We start from the raw sequence: 27367 nt of genomic DNA on the forward strand, positions 1-27367 counted from the left end.
ATGTGGATTGAAAACTGTGCTACTATAAAGGCCTGCTGCAAAGGCTTTGTGACTTCAAAGATAGTTCACTTTCCTTCTTTGCCGACTCTACGACTTTTAAACTTTTTAAATCTAACCTTCCTAATTGTGTGGATATTTGACAACTGAAGCCCTCATTTTGAAACATTTATCAGATCTCTGAAATTATCTTGGCATGAAGATAGTAACATTTGTAATGAAGGAAAATATGATTAATCCATGGTATGTATCATCATTACTGCTTTGGTTTTGTGGTATTTCAGCAAGCTTGTTAGTTGCCTTTCTGGAAGACTATAGTTTTAATAAATAGATGTCTGGGAAAGTGCTGGGGGATGATTGTTCCCTACAGTCCATAGGATAAGAAAAGAAAGCATCTGGAAAGCTGAAATGTGCCTTGTTGAAATTTAAGTTATTTGTAACTTTACATTTTTAATCTACAGAGGTGGGTATACCTTTTGATTTGCTCTTTTTTTACTAGCATAAATATTCATATAGTATCTATTTCATGGCAATGCTTGAGCCATAGGATACTGAAGGCCAGTAAAGCTCATTGAGTGAACAGGAGTTAAAGGGGTTCAGCACTTCGTGAGATTAAGTCCTCATGTAAAATAAAATAAAATAAATGTATTTTTACTAAAAAGGAGCAGACAATGGAGGGGAATATTTGTTAACAGTTGCTCAGTTTTAGTAGGTAAATATTTAATTATATCCTTTATTACTATATAACTCCATTGCATTTCCTTTACCCATTTTACCCTGCACATATCACATTACTGTGCTCCCCGCCCCCCTAAAATATATATCTAAATTAAAGTTAATTCATTAAGGTAGTAATCACATTATGATCTCAGTATTTAAACTGACTGCTAATAGCCGTTTTAGAATACTCTTAGGTGATAAGGTGAGTACGTCTTATTGCCCCCTATGGGAGATTTCAGAAGATTTTAAAATGTTTTCTCAGTAATGATAAAGCTAACATCTATTTGACATAGCAAATATACCAACAGTAGGACATATATTAGATTATTAAAGAAAATAATAGATCTTCATTTTCCTATGCATAACAGAAATAGTATTTAGTACTAATTACTAATTAAATAATTAGTTCTAAAGCATAAATGTTATGCTTCTACTATACGTATTACAGCTAAATGACTGAACTGGCATGTTGAAAATAGTTATGCAAATTAAAAACTCGCTTATTTTGTTTTTATAATATTGATATGCCAGTGCTAAAAACTTTTATCAAATAAATGGCTTAGTTCAGTATATGATTTTCCCCTTCAAAAATATGTTAATTATCTTATACAGCTTGTGCTGTTCGTTTTACCTATTTTTATATTACTTAAGATATTGCTTTAGGTATAGAAAGGTAAAACCAATATCTTAGAATGAAGATACTTCCTTTTTTACACAGTATGACAAAAAATAGATAACCTTTATGAGGATTCTCATGTTCACTGTAACTGAGTTTTCATGCTGTATTAATGTCCATTATGGTAGTAATTTCTGTTAAAATGATTACGCCTCAATTTTGTTAATCAAAATGTGTATAATGCATAACTTTATAAGAATTCTAGTTTTTCTCTTGCTATTGTCTTACATTAAGTACAGATATTGGAAAACTTAAATCTTTTAGTGAACTGTATTAGGAGTGTTCTCCTATTTTATTGTTGTGACACGGTCTCTACAAGGAACCTACAGCAACAGAAGCTGGATATTCCAGTAGTTCTCATTTTAGATTGAAGGCACCCCTCTTTAGACTCAAGGCACCCCTTGGAAAAGGTCAGCTCTTAGTTTTCCTCATTTTTGATTACAGAAAAAAAAATATATCATTCTTCTGTTGTAGAGCTCTCAGACCAGAACAGAGCAAAAAAACTGTAATACAGATTTCTATTTGAAATATCTGGGTTTATCTTGTGAATCATGTTTTTATACCTACTAGGGCTAACATTGTGTGGCACCCCACAATACCTGTGAAAGGATCTCTGTGAGACATTGGTTGAGATTCACAGGTCTATTCTCATCATAAATCAGGGGAGGAATGGAATAAAGTTAAACATTTGACTTAATCTCAGTGGGTCGCAGATTGAGAATGAGTCAGCTTCTGATGGCGGTGATTTTTCATTTTTCTGTGGAGGTCCTAATGGAGGGTGAAACCTATATAGACCCCTATGTTTCCACTGTGGGGTAACAGTAAGATCTTTTCAAGGTTTTCCTGAAAACTAGGGAGGGAGAGACACCTTCCCATTCATCCCAAAATAGCCAGCATCCTTCAGTGACAGGACAAAGAAAGTGCAGCTCCAAGTCTTTCTCTTCCTGATTTACACCAGGAAATGGAACTTCAGCTTCCCCAGTCTCAAGTGGATGCTGTGATCTCCAAACTGTTGGCTCTTCTGCTCTGGATCCCTCAATCTTTCCTCTTGGAACTGTCCCACCTTGTATAAATGAGCTTTCTTGTGAGCTCAGACCTTAGCCTTCTGTATCCCTGGCAAGTGCCTTAACAACGGGGGCAGAAAGACAGTCTTTCTTTTTTGGCTTAATGATTATTACTTTTTTTCATACGAAGAGCAAGAGCTGCAGTGTAAGAGATTGAGGGAGGGCCAGCCCACTATATCAGTAATCTGGTGCTCAGGATACTCACTTGGGATATAAGAGACTATAGGCTTGTCCATACTGTGGCAGCAGCAGGTCCCAGGAAGCCAGGGGCTGAGTCCACCTGAGTCCACTAATGTGCCCCAAAGTTGCCAGTGATACTGTTATGGGTTTGTTTCCAGTGCCCACACTTAGGCTGAGGGCTCAAAAGCAGGTCCTGGGAACTCACCTGGACTAGCCTCACTGGTGAACTTCTGGCTGTGAAGTGTCTCAGCGGACATACATGGGTAAGGCACGCTCAACCCTAATGTTCCCAGGGTTGGCAATGGATACATTAGAGACAAACTTTTGAGGTTTCATCTCTAGTCTCAATTAGACAAAGTTGTAGCTTGGCTTTGGATACCTCAGTGGAGAAGCAGAAATCAAAGCATGAACCTGGAGCAAATCGCACGGTGGCAGCTGTCTATGAAGAGACCCTTTATAGGAACATAGGAATTTAAAGCAGGATCATTTGGCATGGATACATCCAGGCCTTGTTAAGACAGGGCCACACCGTCTTTAGGGGGTCTGTCTTGTGCTTGTAGCTTTATAAGGGGGCAGCCTGACTTGCTATGGATTACCATGTTCACATGTCTGTGGTTTCTCACTAAATTTGCCCAGAAATTCCATCCTGGAGCTGAAAATCCTTTTTCAACCAACAGTTTGTTAAAATTGGCATAGTATTGTAAACGTTTCCACTTGACAATGCTGAAGTGTTCTCAGAATTAGGGTAACTCTGAGGTCTAAATCAGTCAGTACCTCTGCCATTGATAAAACTCCTGTATTCATGTAGATTCTGCAATGGGAATTCTTCTTCTCCAATTCCCTCTGTCTGATGCAGATACTTTGCCTCTGACTCCATTGATTTTAAATAGCTGAGATATTTGTTAAAAGAGAGCCTGAGCTATACCCAAACTCCTAGTGTTGCTCCTCTTCAGTGCCGTAAACACATCTGGCTTCTTGTTTTTTCCCTGGACCATCATGGCTACAACACTACAATGCAATTACAATTTTAAAAGGCTTGCATGGGCACAAGTGGCAATTTGCAGGCTCCATTTGGGCTCAGTGCAGAGACCAAGCAATAAAAATGGTTAAATTAATTTTAAGCAAAATATAAGAGGCATAGGAAGCAGGTATCATATCATGTTCTGCATACATAAAATAATAATTTACATTGTCTCAACTGCTTCTTTTCAGAAGCTTTAGCTTGTCCATTCTCCATTTGTGCAAAATGCATGTAAATAGTTTTTTTGCAGCTTTGTCTTTTGAAGGCTTATTGAAAAAAGATAACAAAAGGAAAGTGAATTTTAATGAATACCATTGATACTGCTTCCTTGTGAAGTCATTATACCACCCCTATTCCTGAGATTTAAATCAGGCAGTTTAAAATCCTCTATATGGGGCTATTCTTTATAATCAGAAATAATACTCAGAGTTGAGGTACTACTATAGATTATAAGTTAGAGTAGGTGTACATATTGTTTCCACAATGGTTTTGTCAATATTTTTTTTTCAATTGGGTCACCATAAACTTTTTAATTTTGGTCAACCACATTATCTTCTTTTTTCCATTAGTTGGAATCTAGTGTTGGTTATTGGATGCCATTCTTAGCACTACCTAAAACTTAGAAGAAAACCTTGTCCCTTTCTCAAGAGACTTACAGATGAAAGGAACCGGTCCTGCATATCATCATATAATTTTACTTGCATTAGTATTGTACTTGGAGACACCCTTGACAACATTGAGCATGCTCAGGTTACAAAGATACTGGGTCAGACTAGAACACCTGCTTCTCAGGGTAATTTCAGATGAGTTCACAAGAAGCATTAACTTCTTGGTAACTGACCCAGATGGCTAATCCATACTCCTGGGAGTCACACATATGGTTTTTAAGACTGCAAAATCATTAGTTAATGCTGTAGTTTGATAGATGCAATACGAGATACTTCTGTATTTCACCACTCACTCGTGTGTCTTTACTCAATTTGAGATGCTGGATGGGTAACGTATGATATTACATGGGCAATATTTTGTAGCCTTTTTTATCTTTGGCATGACAGTGTCTCTTACTCCTCAGAACAGAAAGTCAGTATAATTAGAAGAGAAATCTTAAAGAAGAATTTGGAAGGTGATACTTTGTTCCCCATAAGATAATCATAGTTTTTAGCCAAGACATGAATGCAGAGGCAACTACATCATTTTCTCACAGTTAAGGCTCACCCCTTAGTGATATTTGGTCAAAAGTCAAAATATTTGCATAGACTACCCCTTTCACCATTAAACTTTTGTGCCAACAATTGAGATAAACAATACAGAAAAAAGAGTGGTGGTAAGTCTTTACCACTGTGAAGGAACGTTCATTGGACATCACTTGGTGTAGGGCAGGTAAAGATATTTTTAGACAGAATGAACCTCTCACCAATCAGTCCAACCAAGAACTTGGGGCTATCCGATCTAATCTAAGACTTAAATCTACTACAAGAATTCAACCAGTCCAATTGTAGCATAGTACAGAGTGCTTGATATTTTGGGCCAGATGAAGGGCATGGAGCTAATCTCTGCGCTGGACTGGATCCTGCACACTGAGATCGTGATCGTGTGCTGCCTCTCTGCCTAGCAGCAAACTCAGGACCCCACAATCTCATTTAGATATTAAATTCTCATTAATAGGTTGCCAGGTGTATCTTTTCGCCACTGTTTTGGATCATGCAACAAACTGTAGTACTAGCATTGTATATGTTGTTTTTTTTTTTTAACTGCTACATGAAGGCCATGTTTTTATGTCACTTTTTGGAATGCCTTCAAATGCTTTTTGCTAAAATAAGTAAAAAGGAAACATATTTCCAAGCTATGCCTAGATCTTTATTTAATCTAAGTTCCTTTTCTTTGCTGAGGCTAGAGTATCCACCTAAATGGCTAAGTGAAAAATATGGGCTGATTGGAATAAATCCTTTACAATCCTTGATTCTACTTTTCAGGGCAATACCTCCCTTATTTCTTAATGTAGTAAGTATAGGATTCCTGGCTGCATGAACTTAATTCTTATCTTGCTGGGATCCTATGACCCCAGCTGACTTCCTGCCCTTTGGGCAGGGGGCTGGACTCGATGATCTCCCGAGGTCCCTTCCAGCCCTGATGTCTAGGAAATCTATGAAATCTATAAATTCCATTTAGTTAACAAATTTAAGACAAAAACCTATATTATGCTGAAGCTAAGTTTGGAAATTTGTAGGAAATATATTTGGCATAAAATATTTTTTTCCTCAAGACTATGACATTTTTGTGCCATGATTACATCTTCTGAGAATTTCTAAATAAAATAATTTTCAAAGCCCTTAATTATTCTTTATGGGGTGACATTTTTTTCTACCCAAGGTCAAATCTATAGGCATTCATTTTATTAAACAACGTCTATTTTGTACAAAAGCAATTCATAGGCCTAAACTTTTATCATCCACTTTTGTTTGGAGATAAATGTCAGTGTTTGGTTCATGGAATCAGATCTCAGTCTGTTACCAATTCAGCATAATTGGTCTTCAGGGAATTTAGGGTTGATATTGGAAGTTTTTTAACAGTGTCACGTATCAAATAGCTCATCAAGCAAGAGCAGTACAGTAAAAACTCAATCCTACAATCATTTTGATGGCTTTCTCAAATAACTGAGGGAAAGAGATGGAGAAACCAGAGCTGAAAAATGAAGAATACTAAACTGCCCAGAATGACATTTTCTAAACCTATTGGTACGTTATTAACTGAGCAGATTTCATGTTCAAGTAGATTTGCTCAGCAGAAAGACAATTCATTCAGACTAATGCAGCACAAAGCGCTTTTACAACAGAGTTGAAATTGCTGAGGAATTTTAGTAATACATTTATTGATGCCTCCTCTTATTACCAGTAACTTAGATTCTTTAAATCTTATAAAATCCATTTTACAGTAGTTAGACATATTCTTTCCCCCAGCTCCTTGTTTCTTGACTTGTACACAAAAAAGTGTTTAAAAAAATGAATGTAATTCTGTTTTACATCAAAACAGCAAAAGAAGTTTTGAGTGTCTCTACTTTCATATATATCACTGGCAAGTTAAATTGTTCTCTTGTATCGGACGAATCTGCAGTTACAGTGTCTAATCATATATCCAGCACATGATAGACGATAGATTTAGATATGTGTATTTATCACCAGTCAATAATTTTTCACATGGAGGTGACTGTGGCACTACCAAGAAAGATCTGTGTTTCTGTATGGAGGAGGAGGAGTGTACTTTCCATAAATGATGCAGGCTGCAACGCCCCAGAAGAAGAACGGTAACACACCATCTCTAATCTAAAAATTACATTTTTTTACACAAATGCTTCTGATCCTAGGTGCCAAATGTATTTTATCTCTTTATTTGAATAGCATTTTGAATATGTAGTAACTGAACATATGTCACTGGTCATCTATTTTCCTTTTGTAGCTGTCACAATGACAGCTTTCCTAAACTAATGGAAGCAAGAGATGCAATCTCAGCTTATCTTTAGATTGATGCTTGAATTTTCCAGCAAGTGTGCTCAGAAACAGAGCAGCTTATTTCCTCCTAGCCTTCATAGTGAAACTGTGCATATTGTTCTTATCTCTTGCAGTCTGGGAAGCTGGAGTTTTAAAGTCATTCCTGAAGCAGGGATTACTAAATGGCAGTGTAGTATACTGCTTCTTAGCCTATCTTCTCTTTAAATTTCTTGTCAGACAAATGAAATAGCAGATTCATAAGTCAGGTCATATCTTCTCTGTATCTGTTTTTTCCAGGCCTATCTTGACACATTCAGATAAATCATCTTGCAGTGAAGAGATGGTCTGAATCTTGCACAGAAAATGAGTATCTCCAAACCTGCCAGACTTCAGCAAATCCTCAGGTTGTGTCTGCACTGTGCTGTCTTCTCTGCTACTGATCCCAACATTAGGAGTATTGTTTCAGTATTTCTTCTTTCTTTATGACACGGTGTCCACAGCATCCCATGTGCCTATGGCACCGTTCAAGCAACAGTTGGCAGATGTATTATTTTTGTAACTTTCTGGAATCCTAAACCAGTTTTTTTCCAAAATCTGGGTACTTTGAAACAAACTCTCATAGTTTCATAGTTGGTAGGGTTGGAAGGGACCTGAGCAGATCACCTAGTCCGACCCTCTGCCATGATAGGAAAGAGTACTGGGGTCAAACAACCCCAGCAAGGTTCATCCAGCCTCCTCTTGAAGACCCCCAGGGTAGGAGCCTGCACCACTTCTCTTGGAAGCTGGTTCCAGATCCTAGCCGCCCTGACTGTGAAGTAGCGCCTCCTGCTATCTAATCTAAATCTACCCTGTGCCAGCTTGTGACCATTGTTCCTGGTCACTCCTGGCGGTGCTCAGGGGAAGAGGGACTCCCCCAGTGCCTGCTGGTCCCCTCTGATTAGTTTGTAACAGGCCACTAGATCCCCCCTCAGCCTTCTCTTCTGGATCCTGAACAGGTTCAGGTCCCTGAGCCTTTCTTCGTAGGGCCTGCCCTGCTGCCCCCTGATCATGCGGGTGCCCTCCTCTGGACCCTCTCCATGCTGTCCACATCCCTCCTGAAGTGCAGCGCCCAGAACTGGACGCAGTACTCCAGCTGCAGCCTGACCAGTGCTGCACAGAAGGGGAGGATCATCTCCTTGGACCTGCTCGAGATGCATCTGTGGATGCATGACAAGGTACGGTTGGCCTTCCTGACTGTGTCCCCACACTGCCGGCCCATGTTCATCTTGGCATCAATGATGACTCCAAGATCGTTTTCTGCCTCTGCGCTGATGAGAAGGGAGTTCCCCAGCCTGTAGGTGTGCTGCTGGTTCTTCCTCCCCAGGTGCAGCACCTTGCACTTGTCAGTGCTGAAACCCATCCTGTTCTCATCCACCCATCCCTGCAACCTGTCTAGGTCCAACTGCAGCCTATTCCTCCCTTCTAGCATGCCCACATCCCCCCACATCTTAGTGTTGTCTGTGAATTTGAACAGGGGCTTTTTACCCCCTCGTCCAAGTCGCTGATGAAGATGTTGAACAGTGCGGGCCCAAGGACTGATCCCTGGGGGATCCCACTGCCCACATCCCTCCAGGTCAAAAATGACCCGTTCACCACCACTCTCTGCGTGCGGCCCTCCAGCCAGTTAGTGACCCATTTGACTGTGTAGGTGTTGACGCCACAGTCCCCTAGTTTTTTAATGAGAACGGGGTGAAAGACAGTGTCAAAAGCCTTCCTAAAGTCCAGAAAGACTACATCCACTGCTACCCCTGCATCTAAGGGTTTGGTGACCTGGTCATAGAAGGCCACCAGGTTGGCCTGACAGGACCTGCCTCTAATGAACCCGTGTTGGTTGCCCCTAAGCATAATCTCCCCTGCTGGCCCCTCGTGGACATGCGCCAGGATAATTCTCTCAAAAACCTTCCCCAGGATTGAGGTATGACTAACTGGCCTATAGTTTCCTGGGTCCTCCTCCCTCCCTTTTTTGAAAATGGGAACCACATTGGCCCTCTTCCAGTCCTCTGGCAGCACACCAGAGCACCACGAGTGCTTGTACAGCCATGCCAGGGGTCCAGCAATGACCTCTACTAATTCTCTCAGCGCTCTCGGGTGGAGATCGTCAGGACCAGCTGATTTAAATACGTCCAGTCCCTCTAGAAATTCCCTGACTAGGTCCTCACTGACACTAGGCCTGGGTGCACCTCCCTTGGGGCCTACAGGGGTCCTGTGGGAGTCCCAGTGGTGGGGGTGACCTGGTCCCCGCTCAGAAAAATGGAGGCAAAGAAATTGTTAAGTAGGTTAGCTTTGTCGTCTCATGCCTCTCAGTCCCTTTGTTTACCATCTGGATCAATAATGGAACAAAAGTGGCCCTTTCCCCCCATTTAGTTAGATACATCAGTCTTATTGTAGACAGCTTTTTAAGTTGCATTGCTGCATTTAGGTTGAAGAGTTTCTGCTTTTTTACTTTAAGGTTTTGTTTTTTTTAAATATTGGGTAATGCTACAGAATTGAAAAGTTGAACCTCTTGCTTCAGACCATTCTTCTTTTGACATAGGCACAAAAATTGCCTTTTGTGCCTTTGGAGAAGGAATACAGCCAAATATATTATTAGTATACAACATTTATATTGGTGTCATGCCAACTTGGAACACCATTTTGCTAAGTGCTATACAAACATGTAGATAATGATAATCCCCGCCTCGGAGAGTAGTCTAAAAGAACTTATATAGCGGGTCAGTAAGACACACAAGTGGTCAGGGTGGTAGGCAGAGTGATTAAAATAGGGTATGTGTAATTCCTAGTCAGTAAGAGACAGTCTTTTGTTTACCATCTTCCTACCTGTTGTCAAGTTGCAGTATATTATAAATACTGTAGAAGAGGTAAATTTTGCAGAGGGATTTGAAAGGACCAGCTGATGCCTTTAAGGGAGCAGCATGAGCAAAAGTGCAGAAAAGAGGCAGATAAGGCTGGTATTAGAAGGAAGTAATGGCTCATTAAGCCAGTAGCTAGAATGGGGCTAAATAGTAACGCTCTTAAAAGATAAAATTAAGGAGGTTGAGTTTGAGGTGTTGGGGCATCCAGCCAGTGAAAGGATACACAGAGAAGGAAGGGACTGAGATAGTGAGAAAGACAAGCCAAAAAGACAACAGAGTCAGAATGGCTTAAGGGTGCAGGAGAGAAAGTGGTTGATACCAAGTTAGAGAGGAGGAATAAAACTTGTTAAAGTGCCTAAGTGCCTTAGGGTGGAGTTATACCTTATAGCTTACCGTGCTAACTTTAAGGAGTATTGGTGTTAAAGTTAAGCACGTGCTTTGAGCAGTTACACAATTAAGGGTTAATATCCCCTGTAACAGGCACTGCTCTGACCTGCATTTAAGGGGCTGGGGAGCAGGAGTATCTCTAGGAGCCAAGTTGGCTCTGTGCCCACCCAGCTCACCTGCTCTCTGGGGCAGTGTAGGCAACGCAGATTGGGACTCTGCCAGCACCACCCGACCACCCCTACCCCCTTGCTGCCTGCGATCAGGCCTGCCACCCACCGCCAGTCAGGATCGGGCCCGCCACCCCCTGCCAGCCTGGGATTGTGGCTCGCCTGCGGCTGCTGGCTCTGTCCCGGGGAGCAGGCAGGGAAGGGGAACCCGGCCGCTGCTGCTGTTGTTTTCTGACTGGCAGCAGGTGGGTGGGCAAGATACGTCCAGAGATTTCAAATAGGAATTCATAGTGTTAAAAACATTCTGACCTGTTGGGGTCTTTCGGAGTCTTTGCAACAGAAGAGCTGTTCTAACATTTTTCTGTAGTCAAAAACTGAGTGAAACTGGGAGAACTCCCATTTTCCAATGGGTTCTTCAAGTGCTTTGAGGTTGAAAAACACTGCGGTAGGCTGTTCATCTCCTTCCCTATCTTTGCTACCAACTGCATTCATCGTGTAGTAACTGCCCCTATTTGTGAAGGCTGAAGTAAAAAAAGACATTAAATATTTCAGCCTTCTCTGCATCATCTGGAACGAGATTACCTTCTATATTCCATAAGGGTCCTATGGCCTCTTTGATCTACCTCTTACTTTTGACATACTTGTAGAACCCCTTTTTTTTGCCTTTTGTCCATCCTACTCTTCAGATTGCTTTAGGATCACCTGGTCATGGACTCTGCGAAATGTAAAAAAAACAATTGCAAGCAGTCTCTCTCAGGAAACGATGTCTGGTTCAAAATCCGAGGATGAAGGGGATTTCATCTTCTAAAGACAGCCTTATAAGCAATTTTCAAAATGGATTCCCCTTAAATATATTGCCTCTGCAGGACCACAATGCCATTTTTCTCTCTTTTTTTACTTCTGTACCCCAGCTCTGAAGAGGTTTGTGAAGATGCAGAGGAAATGAGGATCATCACAGGGCGCAGGACATTTATACTATTTGCCTGTAGAATACCAGATATGAGACAATTTTTCAGGCAAGTCAAGTATTGCTTAACAGGGTCTGCGATGGAGCTATAGGCTCTTAACAGTATATTTAGAGAATAAAAGTTACATTTATAAGTAATTTCTCCTTATACGAATTAAAAAGTTGTTTAACTTGAATCGCAGTTTTACATTTCCTCCTGCATGGTTATTGTAACCTCTGACACAGACCTGCTCCAGGTGGGCCAGCAGGAAGCTTCAGCCCCACAGCTTCTGCCCAATGCATGGGGCTCTGGCTCCAGCTCCTGGATGTCTTCCATACCCTCCGCTTGCAGGGGCTGTTCATCGCACTGGGCGAGCGGAGCAGAGCTCCAGGTAGCCAGAGGTCCATGTGCTGGGCTGAAGCTGCCAGGTTGAAGTTTCCACCCACCCCGAGCAGCGCTGTGCGGTGCGGCAGGAGCCACAGCTCGAGATAAGGAGATCAGAACAGGCTTGCTGGGCCAAACCAGCTTCCCCTTGTCTCCAGCAACTCCTCCCCATCCTGCTCCTGCCCCTCCTGTGCCACTTTGGGATGTGGGGTAGATGCGGGGAGCTTCAGCCTGGTGGCTTCAGCCCAGCACATGGAGCTCTGGCTCCAGCTCTGGTTGCTTTCCATCCTTTCTGCCCACACGGTGCAATGAGCAGCCCCTGCGGGCGGGTTGGATGGAAGATGTCTGGGAGAAGCCATGAGGCTGAAGCTTCCCGTGCAGCCACCCAGAGCAGTGCGGCAGGGCTGGCAGCAGGGGAAGAAAGGAGTTGAGCTGGTGAGTTTCTGGGAAAAGACCAAGTCCCATTCCATTTGTTCCTTGTCTCCTGATAACTGCCTCTCTGAGCCCCCAGCCTCCTGGACTAGGGACAGTCAGTCAAAAAGCCGGAGCCTGAATTGATTCAACCTTTGCATCAGTTAGTTAGTCTAACCTGCATAGACTGAACTGATTTGCAAGTGAATAGACATTCACTTTTCATTCTGGAAATGCAGGCATATGGCTAAAGTGGCTCCAGCTAGAATCTGGGGGGCGCTAGAACAACCCTCCCTTCCCTTCGTCATCAGTTATGACTTGGGAGGCATGGCCAGGCCCTGGCAGGTCACTAAGTATGATTGCAGAGAGGTTTAAACCCCAGCACTGGCCTGCAGGGACCCCAGCCAGGGTGTGCCTGGAGGGGAAGTGGGGAAGCAGCCCTTGCCAGGCTCAACCCCATGGCCAGACACCAGCCAAGGCAGCGTCTCAGGCAAAGGGAGGCAGAGTGGGGATTAAACTGCCCTGTTTCCCGTTGGGCATGAGACCCCAGATGGGGTCTGCCCTGCTTTCCCCCCTGCTCCTGTTCAGGCACTGGGGGGCTTGGCTATCTGCCCAGGGCTGGGGCTGAGAAGCTGAGCCGGGCTGACCTGTGGGTGCTGCTGAAGACAGACACAGAGGGGCCAGCTTGGGATGGGCCACTGAGACTGGGCCCTTCCCTGTAGGCTGTGACTGTGGGGGCTGCACAGCCAGATTGCTGTATTTAACGCATTATTAATACCTGGAGTCCCAGACACAGCTTCCAAATCAAGCTATCTCCTTTAGCAGATTTGCTGACTCCTGCTCCCCACTCGCTGTACCCCTTTCCCCCAAGAAGAGGCAGGCGGCAGCAAATTCCCTCCATCTGCAGCTCATCACTTTATCCAGAGCAGCAGGACTTGTTTTCTGGCAAACAGTATCTGGTCCCTGAGGGCCACAGATCTGCGGCAAGAAATAAGTCATCTAAAGAGAGAAAAGGTGAAAAATAAAATACTTTTTTTTATTACTTTGGGGAAAGAGTTTGGTAAGTGTCATTAGGAAGTGGAACTGCACTTGACAATTCTCTGAAGTGTGCTACTTAAAAACAGTATGAAGAGAATCATCCTTTTTCCTCGGTGATGTATGGTTCTGTTCTACTATACTGTATGGCTAAGCTGAACTGCTGTTTTTCCTTATGAATCACAATCAGGGTGTGTAGATCAAATAAAGCATGAAAAGCACATTTTGTTCTGCTCCTTAATAATAAGTTATACACTGCATTAGAAATGATGCGTAACATTATAATTAGTAGAGCTCAGCCAGATTTGGTAGCCACTTTCTCTCACCTCCTAGCGATATCAGTAGGCTTTGCCTACACAGAGCGATTTGCAGCGTGGGGCCCACTTATTTCTAGTCTTTAGCTTTAAAAGTCCTTTTCCATGAAACGAGACCTTTTTCTATTCAAACCGGTAAAAAAATAAAATCAAAAACTCCCAAGCGGTAGTAAAATACAATAGATTGCATTTGTTCAAAGTTCAACTTAGCTACTGAGTGTCACATTTTAGAGGAAGTAACTAGAAACAGTTCATATTAGATGTGAAACTATCATCTGAGTTATCTTCTCTTTTTTTTTTTTCCAATTTTGTATGAATTTAATGCCCTTGAAAGTTGCTGTGCTGACAGCCCTAAGTAACAATCTCCTGTTCCATAGGCTGGGGTTGTGGCACAAGCAATGCCAGCACATAGTGCTGTAAAAATGGGCTACACCTTGATTTAGCCGGATCAGTTCTCAGGATGAGAGAATATTTCGGTCTGTGCCGGTATAATCCTTGGACTTCTTGGTAAAACCATTAACAAGCTTGTCAGTTAATGCCAGTTGTGGTGTTTCTCATAATGTGGGTGATTATGCCCTGGTGTTACGCTGAGATCACCAAACTTCTGTCAAATGGAAAACCTTTTGGAAAACCAAAAGCCTGAGATAACTCTGTATGATCTTATCAGTTCCTTTAGCTATTCCATTTCCTTCAGTCTAGGATTTGCTTCTGACTGTCACAAGTTAGAAGTGTTGGTTAATGATTAATTCCAAAGAAATAGAACAGAGTTGAAGGGAGCCTTTTATCTCCCTGAGACTTGTTCAAGACGGTGTTAGTGAACATCCTTCATTTGTGACATTCATATAACAGAAATGTCCAGATAGACATTTTTTGTTCTCTCTGAATGTCTTGTGGGTTATTCCTCTGTAGAAGTGTTACAGCTTTTTTTCTACATGGCCTAAGGATTGAATATCATTGGGTTTTGCAAAAGGTAATACAGGATTTAAAAACAGTTTCCTTTAAAAACTCCACAAGCCTCTACAAATTTAAAATGAACAAATAGTCACCATGTTTTAAACTTTGCTTTAATATAGAGTGACTATGCTGAATTGAGCTGTTACAGCTGTCTGAAAAAAGTAGTGTTTAATGTCTGCAAGCATTGTCAGCAATCAATAAGTTGAAATTTGCGCCATTCATACCTTTAAGATTTGGCACATCATTTTTTTTTTTTTAATTTCATCTATTCTGCTTGCTTCAGAAGGAACTTGAACCACAGCCACAGAGCACATTTATGTGTGAAACAATATTCATTTATATAGTAGCAAGTATATCATTTTGACATTTATTTGCAATATTAATTATACTTATTGATCAAAGTTTTGCACAAATTGTAAATTTATTCAAAATGAGATCACAATTTTCCCAAAGCCTATTTTTTCATCAAATATTTTGAGAAATTAAGAACACATAATTAGTTAATTAAAACACCTTTTTCCAGTTACATTGACATGAGTGAATGGAGTAGCAAAACATTACTATAGCGTTGCTGTCAATATGTATTCTTGAGGCTGAGAAGGGCTTTGTAAAGTAATTCAATCTTGTATAAGAATATATTAGACAAAAATAAGATGCTGCTTTCTGGTTGATGTATATACCTTTAAGAAAAGGCTCCTCCACTGAAGTTCAGCTTACACACCTGCACACAGAAAATGAAATTTACTCGGCCTTTTTTATGTGTGCACGTACAGCTACTGGAATACTGAAGAGCTGTCTTTTGAATTGGAAAATTTCACTCCATTTACATTTGAATGCATAGCTGGCAATAATAGAATGGTTTTACAGTTTTCCAACTTGTGAATTGTTGAACATTTTTGCTCAGACTTAAAAAAAAAACCAAAAAAAACCTGGTTTTAGACAAAGAGCTAACATCACAAATTTCAACTCAAAACTCATAAGTTTGAACAAGTGTAAGCATCTGGAAATGAAATAATTGAATAAGAACAGGGTAGGATTCAAACAGAATTGGAATGAAAATACTTGTGAAATGTTAACCTTGTAGCTCCCGTGTTGTTGGCTTTCTTGCATATTCCATCAGAAAATACGATATGTGTGTGCACCCGTAAAGAGGCCATTATAATGCAGTCAGATATGAATTGAGCACCATTTTCTTTGTCTTTTCCCCCTTGCTTCTAGGTTTCCAAACACTGTGCTGCCATAAGTCTCTTAAGATAAGGGCCCACATTTTCTTCAGTTCTGCCTTGATGTGCCCTGATTCCTTTCTTTTAGTTAAATGGCAATCAAAAGATTCAAGAACCTGGATCAGGAGGTTTACTGAGGTAACGACATGCATTGTTTTGCTGAGTGCCCATGATGAAGAATTATTCTATTATAGTGCTTTTCATTATAAACTGTTTATTAGTATTTTAGTGCTACAGTAGTGTCTAGAAATTCCAACCAAGAATGGGTCATCCTCTTCTAGGTAGTGTCCATAGCTATATTAGAGGGCTTACAGTATAAGCAAAGCAAAGAGAAGCAAATAAGTGGTATTACTATAACCAGATTACAGAGAGGGAATGTAGGTCTCAGAGGTCTAAATGATTATTTTTTCTTTTCTTTAATTTTTCAGGCCCTTTTTGAGGAAGGATACAGCCCTACTTGCTTTTTTGTTGCTTTCTAATACCCACAAGTACTCTTCTGACCAGTGTAGGCCCACCCTCACAAGTCATTGATTACAAAAAAGTAAAGAGAGCATGATACTATTGCAATTTGGGGTTGGTATTGGTGGAGGTCTACCCTGCTTACAGTCTTGAACTGGCTGTCCTCCAAAGCTATGTATACTTTGCTGCAGCCTTAAAATTAATATGAAAATTTAGATATGTCCTTGATACCTGTTTGTTTCCATTCATGTTATCAGGTCTTGGTTCTTGTTCCTTCATCTGTGAGCTCATTTCTTATATGAATTTCAGGAATGTCACAGATTTCTTGAGACTCCATTTTCTTTCTCCGTTTGGGGTAGTAGATTCTTAGCTTGTAATGGGTTAAAAGCTATGCAAGTCGGTTGGTCCTGGCTGTGCTACAGAAACTGCCTTATTCTAAAAAATGATGTTTAAAAATGGCTTGATATAATATATTTGTGATTAATGTTGAAAAAACATACAGCAGTCATTCATAGGACTTGGCAATGTGTATTTTCTTCTTTTTTGTGAGCCATGATTATTCTGATCTAACGTTTGTATTACAATACTGTCCATGTTCCCCAGGATCAGGACCTTTTTAACTTAGGTATTCTACAACTTCAGAAGACGCATAGTCCATGCCCTGAGGAACAGTTCTGTCTCATAGCACAACTGTGCTAGTTGCGTTTTAAGTCCCAAAGGCAGTGGATTATGCGGTATAAATATAGGGTCAACCTAAATTTGAAGTCTTTTATAGATGGGTAAGGAAATCTAAGTTGGCATAATTTATGCTCCTCTGTTTTGGCACATGGGCGTATAAGGCCGTGTGTAGGCAAAACGAGAAGAGTGTGTGCACGACACTTTAAAGCAGGCTAAATGCGTTTGCGCTGCTTTAATGGTGTTGGTGTTTGTCTGCCTCAGTGGCATACTGCGTATTAATTCCAGTCGCTGTAGGAAATTCAGCGGCGTAATGCGCCTTAAATGACTTGAGGTGCAGCAAACTAAAATGCCAAGGAGTTTTAGTTTGCTGCCCTACAGCTGTGGGGTGAAGCACTGGGCTCCATGCAGCTCCATGGCTCTGCAGGCAGCCTGGCAGCAGCCTGGGAAGGCAGGCTCTACCCAACAAAAGTGGGGAGCCTGATTTTTTTTTTCCCCTCCTTCCTGGAGCCTGCCTGCCTGCCTGAGCTGCATGGGGGTCCAGTGCTTCCCTCTGCGGCTGTGGTGTCCCCTGGGACCACCCAAGTCAGGTGCCTGTGGGTGGGTGCCACCTGGAAAAGGGCTGCAGCTGCCATGGGGGGAAGCACTAGCCCCACACTGCAGCCTAGGGACCACTCTGTCTGCTGGCAGCTCACCTTCCCTTCCCCACTGGAGAAGCTAGTAAATCAGCGGGGCAGGTGCACAACATGGGTATTTAATCAGCCCTAAATTGAAGCGGTGTTTTTTAAAACCCACCGCTTAAATTAGGGTCCCTGCTTCATCTACACATGCCCTAAGTTACCACAGTAATAGACGACTGTCTTGGATTCAGTTAGATTTGCAGGGCCAAGTTTGGAGGTGATGCACACAAAAGCATTTGCGTACAAATTAAATGCTGGAAATATGTGCAAATCTGCATTATGTTTGGAGACCTGGTCTGTGCTTATAAAAATGATTAGTATTTCTATGTCTAGTTAGAGTTGTTTATTTTTAACTGGCTTGGCTATACACAAGTATAAGTCCTAGTGTGGACGCAGGTATGACATTAGAAAAACACTTCTATGTAATTATATCCACAGAAAGTAGGGCCTGGTTTAAATTGTGGGCGCAGCTAGGAAATTTTGTGGCCCAATCATGGTGGGGGGCTGGCTGTCATTTTTGCAGCCAGATCATGGAGCAGGAGCAGGTGCTGAAGGGAGAGAAAGATCCCCTGTAGCTGGGACTTCCCCCTCACCTGCCTCTGGGGTTGAAGGAGGGAGTGGGTGTGAGCAAGGGTCTGGGCTGGCGGTACCTTTGCTTTCCTGGGCTTGGCTGAGCTGGGTCAGCAGCGAACCGGCCCATTCCTGCTGGCCACTGCTACCTAAGGGGCTCCAGCCACCTTGCACTGCCTCCTGCCTGTGTTCTGCAGAGGGGCCAGATGGGCAGTGCTCCCCCCCAGCCCGAACAAAGCATGGGGCAGGGCTGGGCTGGGCTGGGCTGGGCAGCAAGCTGGCTCCTTCCCAATGGCCACTGCTACTGCCTCAGGGAGGCATGTGGGGGGAGGGAGGAGCTATTCCTCTTCTCCACCCCAGTACCACTGAGGAAGACCACTTGAGGAAGGAGTGCTCCAATTGGCCTGTGGTGTGTCACTCCAAGCTCCAAGTAGCACCCTGTTCCTTCCTCCTCTTGTGTCTCATCTTGTTGCAACGGAATGCCATAGGTATGGCCGTTTGCTGGGGAACTCTCTAGCAAATGGCCATATCATGGCATTTCATTGCAAATCACATTTTTCATGAAAAGTGCAAAATAATGATTTAAACTAGACCCTAGCAGTCAGACATCTTTGCAATTTTAACTATACTTGCAATTAAACCAGCATTAAATTAGCAAAGCGTTCGAGTGTAGACAAGGCCTTACTGATATAATGGACATGTAATGAAGTGGCAGAAGTTGCAAGTTACATGGTTATTGACTTGCTAGACATAGACTTGCTTCTGATTTGGGCCTGATGTTTAAAATCCATTTTTATAGTGTAGATGTAGCCAGTCAGACCCTCTGTTACCATCAGAAGGAAATTTAAAAAAATCTTCCATAAGTAATAGCACAGAAAGTCATTTATGAAATCAATGGTTTATCTTTTAGGGAAGAAAACTGGGAGCTCCTAATAACTTCAGTTGCTGTGGTGAAAATCAGGCTTGGGCTTTTTACCTGCCATGGTTAGCTAAGTAAATCTAATAATTAATAATCAAAGATAGGGTACAGTTATTTAATGTTGTTTATATATCAGAAGGCTCCTTCTATAAAATAAAAAAGTAGAAACAAGACTTGTATGTTAATTAAATGGCCACTGTTATATAAGTTGGGATCCATTTTCCATTTTTAAGATGATAACATTTAAAAAACACTCTTTATTGAAATTTTTTAAAAATCATGAACTATTTAACCAATATAAGGGTTTTTTAAAAAAAAACCGCTGTGTTTGTTTGCATCCATTTCTTGCAGTGACTGCAGAGGTGCATAGGAAGCCACACTATCTGGTCAAGCTAGTAGTAAGACTGCTCCCCTGCTGACAGACCTCCAGATCTGTGGAGAGCCCTCTGTGGGTTGCATAGCATGGCCCTGTGCACTGGATCCAGCTCACAGGGCCCAATTCCTGATGTGTAGGGCCAGGCAGAGGTGGTACAGCACTCCTGGGCACAATCCTGGTATGTGGGGGATGCAGAGTGGGGCCCCAGTCACGGTGCAGGTCCAGTTTCTAAAGTGTGAGGCTTGATCCAGCCTGCAGACTGGCCCTGAGCCAATTATTTGGCCTGTGGGGCCAGAAGATTGAGGACCCCTGGCCTAAAACACTGGTGGCCAATCTACAGCCTATGTGCCACAAGTGGCACAGACAGCCTTTGTGTGGCACACAGCAGGAGGGGAGAAGACAAGCAGATGGGGCAGGAAGCAGAAAGCAGAGCAGGAGATCAGACAGGGAACACAGGATGGGAAGCAGAAAGGGGGCAGCAGATCAGGCACAGAGTACAGGCCAGGAAGCAGAAAGCAGAGCATAAGATCAGGCAGGGGAAGGGGATTGGAGTGATGCTCAGGGAGGATGTGTGGCTAATTTGTGGCATGAATACTGAAAAGGTTGGTCTCATTTAGTCTAGTCTACAAGATATATTGGAGGTAAGTAATTCTGTGAAAATTAAAGAGGATTTTGTTTTCCATTACCAAATTTGAGATTAATTTGTAGCACTGTTTGACTTTTCTGACTGTTTTATACAGACTGTAAATAGCCCTGGAATTTGACTCCGTTGTGTGAAATAAAAACTGCATAGTACATAAAGGCATTTTTTTCTCTTTCTCCAATTTTAAAAAAATATTCTCCTCTGATTTTTTACATACCCAATGATACATGTCTAGAGAAATCAGAAAACCAAAACTCTAAATAGAGCTGGATATGGATCTTTGTCCTGGGTCACTTTTTTGTATATCAGTCTACCTGGATGCACTTTACTGCTGTAACTTAAATATGGGAAAAATAATAAATTGTACCAAAGTACACAGTGTACTGGAAGATGCCATAACCCTAGTCTTGTACATCTATCTTCACACAGGCAAGCTGCTGAGTATCAGCCCCCAAAATCTGGAGTAGGATTTTGGTGTCATAAATTAATGATAATCTGTGGTTTGCAGGAAAATTCATATTTTTAAAAATTTGCTAGAACGTTGTTCACCTAGCAGTAAGGGGTTTAAATAGGAGTCATTTTCTGAAATTTGACATATTTTCATTGGACTAATAGTCTATTAATTTAAATAGATTGAATACAGTACCAGGCTGCATAGAAGTAAATTTCAAATTGTGTTGTTCCCTAACCTGAAAAAATTGTTGTTAAGATGATGATGACACTCGTGTTTTTCCAGTATAACTTAGGGGAAGCAAATGCTGGTTCGGATTGTTAATCAGGGAAGTACCATTGACACTAAATCACTGTAAAGCTTTTGAATCAATGGAGTCGTGCCAACTTACAGCAGCTGAACTTGCTAGGTATTGCTAGGTAATCACTGGCAAGACCTTTGTACATTTTAACACCGCTTTTTAATGCATGTAAAAGTAGTAGGTGTGTTTCTTGCTGTCTTTAATACTCTCTATAAACAATATTTTACTAACAAAAGTGCACGTATTTCATTGGTCTATGTAGGGCAGGTATTAGAATAAGTAGCTAGTCAATAAGTTATTCAGAGATCTAAATTCTAATAGCATATTAGTGATAAAGTCTCAAATTTACAACTCAGGAAATACACAATTATAACTGCTCAGGTGCTCAAGTTGATTCCCTTGTGTATGTTTCAGGTGTATATGACCGGGTATTTCATATTGTTATCTATTTTGTTTGTTCCTCTTGTATGTTTTTGTCTAATTGATTTACAGGAGATTTGTTTGCTTACTCTAAACACTTGCATTATTCAGTTTGATGTATTGTTTTATTGTATGAGCATGAATTTCCTCCATTAACGGCTAGAGGGCTCTGTCATTCCACTTTTGAAGTGAAAGACTGAATAGCATAAATACTGTCAGCCTCTAAAACATTCCTTATCTTCCTGTTAACGTCCAGTATATCATAGTACTCCAAGTTAAAAAACTAGCATTTATGTAGGGTACATGGCTTGTTAAATGATCATGATTTTTTTTTCATATTTTAACTGTTTGACAGTAAATGAATATTAGTAGTTCTATATCTTTTTCTGAATTTTTACTGTTACATCTTTCTAAATTCTTTGCAACATTTTAATATTAAGCTGTTGCTCTATGGAAGCCAGCTGATATACTTGTGCAATGTAGACCTCATCATATCTGAAATCACTGAAAAACACAACTTCTGTTTTCAGCTGGCCTGATACAATTTAAAATGCAACGTTTCTGAGTGCTATAGCTAGAAACTGTATGTATGCATCAAGAAAGCTATCTGGTGAGCCAGAACACTTAAAAGAATTGTTCTGTGAAATCACAAACAGTGAATTTAAACAGTGAAGGCCTGATTAAAGTCCAGAGAGAAAAAAAACCCTCTTAAGAGCAGGATCTTAGAGCATCCTATTCTCATCTCATACTTGGATATTTCCAGGAAGAAATGGCACTTAATGTTAATAATTTGGATCAGTCTTCTTTTCTTCATGTTCTTTTTTGTTCTCTGACACTTACTGAAAGCAAAGAGCCTGCTTCAGTGATTGATTCAGTCTTGCTTCCAGACCAGAAAAGCACAGTCAAGGCTTCGTAAGCCCCTCAAAATTGATTTTTGGGGGCATTGTGCAGGTTTTTGTTGTGTAAAAGATGGCATTGTTACTTAATCTGCCCTTTATAAAAGCCAAATGTCTTGAACAAATGCTCCTTGCCTTATTCCTTGCCACCAGTTGACTTTACCTGCTTACCAGGAAGTTAATCTGAGACCTGAAAAGCAAACAAGGCTTTGTACGCTAATGATTCGTGTGTCTTGTCTGTTATCTCACACTTGAGTGCTCACTTGCTTGTGTGTGCTCTCTCTCTTGCTGTTGGAAGAAAAGAACCCTCAAAAATATTGGTTTCTGTGTACTAGCGTTGAATGTACATCTTTCAATGTATTCTTTGCCATTAGTTTCTTGCTGTCTCGCTTGCTGTCTGACTCATTAGCTCAAGCTCAGCTTCATTTCACCTGTTCTTTCCCAAAAGAGTTGTACTTAAAGAAGGTTCATGACACTCTTCTTATTCTGAACTACTCCTTTTCAGCAGCTCCATTGGATCCACACTTAATAAAATTTAACTTTCTCCTGGCTCAATGGCTCTCACTTCAATGTTTTCTTTCAGGTTCACTCTGTGAAATGAGATCTGTGGCAGGGATGACAAACATGTGGCCTGCAGGCTGGATGTGGCCTAGTCGATGTATTAATTCAGCCCTCATGTCAATTTACCATTACATTGTCATCTGGACTGCTGCCAACGGCGGCAGCCGACACAGTGCTCAAGCACAGTAGCTTTTGCACGTGGAGCTGGGTGCACACAGCAAAATTGACTAGTATTTGAATGAGTTTCCTTTTGCAGATGACGCCTTTTTAAAAGACTTTGGTGTTGAATAACCATTCGTCTACACATGGATGAGCATGCAGAATGAAATGTATTAGCCTGTGTAACAAAAGTGCAGAATGTGCCTATGTAGTCTGTAGCGTTGGCCGTTGGATCACTATTGAAAATGTCATATGACTCTCACCATAGAATCAGTTTGATATGTCTGGCCTACGTGAACCATCTAAGTTCATGTTATAAGGTGATGGAAACCTGAGAACTGTCCAAAGCAAGTAAATTCAGAAAGATCTGTTTGTCTGGACTCAGTTTGAAACAAATACTTTTCTGAAGCTTTCCTTTTACAGCAGGTTTAGTAAGTCAAACAGGTTTTTTTCAGCACTGTGTTTTATCTAAGTGACCTTTATTGTTCTCTGGTTATAGAAAATAAAAGATAATAAGAAAAAAATATCTGTTAAAGACCGTTGCTTGGATTATATTGTAAAAATTGTTCACATAGTTTTGGAAATGAGCAAAATGGATAAAAAGCGCTAGTTATGATAAACTCTTGAGGAAATGATAGTGACCATACAGAACTTGAAAATTTAAAAATTGAACTATGAACAGTTGTACCAATGATCTACCACTCTTGAAGATAGCAGTTAAGAACATCCTCTGTACTACCTCTACTGTAATGAGCTTAAATAACAAATAGCGCAATGGCGACTATGCTGGCAGCTATCTTTAAAGGAGCTATGTTGTGGCAGATGAAGCATCTGGTCATTTTTATTTATATGATAACAATCATTGCTCTGCAATTTTTTTTTTCCAAAAGTCAATTCAAACAATAAATCTGCACAAGAAATTCTTACAATATGAGGGAAGATCTTATTTTGATTAAACACCTTAAAATATAGGGGATAGTTCAAGATAAAATTGATAGATCAAATATTGGTTTCATTAAAGTCAATTGCACTTCCATTGGACTAACATTTAACTCCTAAGGTTATGCTTAAGCGTTCCACTTAAGATAAAAAAATTATTTGTTTCCTTTTTAGGTATCTTAAAGCTGATGGAACGATAATATTTGATACCAGCTGAGGATTTGATCAAAGTTGTAGGGCAGGATCCCTGCAATGAATTGGTGGGACGGGAGGGGGCAGGGGGTTGCTTCATTAGTCTGGCTGTCCACTCTCTAGAAATAAGCGGGTGGTCGTGGTGCTGGTTTTAAACCCCCCACCCCACCCCCTAGGGAGCTGTTTATCTCTCTCCTTTGCAGGAACCATCCACTTCTGACAAACTACCCTTATAACTTACATCTCTGTTGGCAGTCTGGGTTGAGGCAGGAGACACAGAGACTGGCTAATTACTCGGTTGAATACTGAGCTGGATTCTGGTACATCCCTGTAAATCTAGAATAAGTCCCCTGGAGTTACCAGTGTAACTGGGAGAATAAACTGCCGGAAATGAATTTCCCCTTCGTCTCTAGAGGCCGGCTCTCCAGAACGTTACTGAGGTAGATGTTAAGTGGTACACACAGGACAAAGTAAGTAGCCTTGTGCTGCTTCTGCTCATTGTTATACCTGTTATGTAGATTATGAGACTTCAGTTTCAAGTGTTTTCAGAGAGGTACTTATTTTAAGTGCCAAAAAAAAAAATTGGAAGTCAGTTGTAAATATGATTTGTTGTGGAGTATATTTAACCAATACTAATAAGACATGACAGGCACTTCATTTGAGAAGGACTGCCTACCTTGAGTGCTTTACGTGGCATGAGGCCAACATGCAAGTGACTTCAGCTATCCAAGAAATACACTGATCGCCTACAAAGGTACTCTAGCACCTGCACTGCTATAATAAGAAATGAAAAATTAGCTTAAAAATAAGAGGAAGGATCATACTCAGAAATGTACTGAGGAATACTGATGGTGATGGGTCCTTAATAAAAACTCTAATTGTAGAAATGATAAAAACATTTAATAATTATTTTGGTGCAGAAGCTCTTGCAATTTGCAAGAAGCTTTCTCACATACTCTGTTCTGTTAAAGACTGCATGCAATAGGGAATACTATTCAGTAACATTTTATTTAGCACTGTTGCATCTGCATTGGCTTTCTTTTCAGAGCACAGAATTGGGTTGTTATATCTGTTGGAAGAAATGAAATTTTCATCTTGGGCGGCTGCAAATTTTCCAACTTTCAGGAAAAAGATGAAAGAGTAGAAAAGTAAATGCCAACTATCTTTTGATAGTTTTCATAGTTGGTGACTGGCTTTTGGGCTTAATAACCACATCAGTGACACTTAAATGTTATTTTCAAATGCAAATTTATATTTGCAAATATAAATTCAGTCTCATGGTTTTAATATTATTCAAGGTAAATCCAAAGAGCTCTGTTGTGTTACTTATTTTATACACCAAATAATGCTGATATTATAAATTTGGTTTTCCTTTCCTGTGAAAGGAAAATTGTGCCCAGTGGGCATGTCTACAGGACACGCTTCGAGCTCAGGAGACTCATTCTATTGTGCATTAGCGTGGTGGGCAAAACCCATGCTAATGTGCTAATGCACAGTAGAATTAGTCTACTACACAGTAGGATCACTTAAAATGTGTGCACAGATGCCACTGCGCAATAGCACCAGTGACTGCGCATTTACTTAGTACCTGTTATTCCAGATACTAAACTAAATGCGCAATAACCACTGCGCATTGATGCATGTGTAGACATGCCAATTGTGTCCCAAGATACTTGTATCACTTGTTTCAAATACAGTGTACCTTGCAGTAATGTCAGTTTGGCCAATGAAAAGAATAAACATCACCCTTATGTAACATTCAAACCACCCTGTACCGAAAGACTTGCAAAACCAACTTGCTCCAAATCCTTGCTTGTTAAATAGTTGATTGACCACTGTTTCTAAAGAAACTAAATTTGGTAGATTAATACTATAAGCATGATAGCCAAGATACCATACTTTAAATATTGTAAGATTAGTGGGAAAGGTGATCATTTTCATCCTTCATGTTTTAATATAAAACAAAATCCCATGACCAGCCGCCCTTGGACTTGTTTGTATGTGTGCTGCAGTTAACAGACTTTTTCATGTTGGAATAATAGATCCTTTTTGCATCTGAAATCTTAATCCAGTGTGAAATACCAATCCAGTTGTGTTGCGATGTCACAAAGATCAACACCTCATCGAAGGAGTAAGCAGTAGGGACAGATGAGAATATTTCCCCTCCCTTTCCATACAACTTGCCTCCTAAGGGAAATGATAGGAGGGCAGAGGAAAACCTCTTATTTAGAAAGAGTTCTGCCTCCATTGCATTTCCCAGATTGTGGCAGGTGCTATAATAGTATGGTACCAAACCTTAGCTCCAGCCTGATGTGTGGTACCAAAGCTTAGCTCCAGCCTATGTGTGGTACCAAACCTTAGCTCCAGCCTATGTGTGGTACCAAACCTTAGCTCCAGCCTGATGTGTGGTGCCAAACCTTAGCTCCAGCCTGATGTGTGGTGCCAAACCTTAGCTCCAGCCTATGTGTGGTACCAAACCTTAGGTCCAGCGTGATGTGTGGTACCAAACCTTAGCTCCAGCGTGATGTGTGGTACCAAACCTTAGCTCCAGCCTATGTGTGGTACCAAACCTTAGCTCCAGCCTGATGTGTGGTGCCAAACCTTAGCTCCAGCCTATGTGTGGTACCAAACCTTAGCTCCAGCCTGATGTGTGGTGCCAAACCTTAGCTCCAGCCTGATGTGTGGTGCCAAACCTTAGCTCCAGCCTATGTGTGGTACCAAACCTTAGCTCCAGCCTATGTGTGGTGCCAAACCTTAGCTCCAGCCTATGTGTGGTGCCAAACCTTAGCTCCAGCCTGATGTGTGGTGCCAAACCTTAGCTCCAGCGTGATGTGTGGTACCAAACCTTAACTACACCTGCCATTCATTTTTCCTCTACCATAACCCATAACAATTTTTTTACCCCTAGTGGCACTCTGCTCCGCAGAAGGAACCCCACAGCATTCACTTGGAATAAGAAAAGCATCTTCTTCACCAAACGGGCCAAATACCTTGTATATAAAACAACCCCCCACCCCCGTCCCAAAAGAAAGGATTAAAATACATTTTTTTTTTTTAAATTGAACTCAAAACCAACCAGCCAAACAACAAACTCGTGCAAAAGTTGCTACAGCAAAATGCCGCCCCGGCGAGCCAGCGGAAAGCAGCGGCGTGCCCCGGCGGCGCGGCGCGGGGGGCACTGTGATGTCGGCGGCGCGGAGGCGGCAGCGCCTGTGCGGAGGGCCGGCCCGGGCTGCCCCCTGTCTTCTCCTCCCCCCCCCGCCCCCCGCT

General features: G+C 41.4%; 1 protein-coding gene across 3 annotated transcripts in view; it reads left to right on the top strand.

Annotated features, from left to right (window-relative positions):
- The window catches only part of LOC149860090 (uncharacterized), a 184299-nt gene extending 157781 nt beyond the window's left edge, over nucleotides 1-26518 (top strand). For all 3 annotated transcript variants that reach the window (XR_016443490.1, XM_090057395.1, XM_090057394.1), the window contains exon 4: nucleotides 22830-26518. Coding sequence is in view for 2 of the 3 variants with exons in the window: in XM_090057395.1 (XP_089913521.1) it covers nucleotides 22830-22847 (18 nt within the window). In the remaining variant the exon portion in view is untranslated. The remainder of the gene's footprint in view (nucleotides 1-22829) is intronic.
- Nucleotides 26519-27367: the final 849 nt, after the last annotated feature.

Source organism: Crocodylus siamensis, chromosome 7 (genome assembly GCF_052110815.1).
Source record: "Crocodylus siamensis isolate JL-2025a chromosome 7, ASM5211081v1, whole genome shotgun sequence".
Lineage (NCBI taxonomy): Eukaryota > Metazoa > Chordata > Crocodylia > Crocodylidae > Crocodylus > Crocodylus siamensis.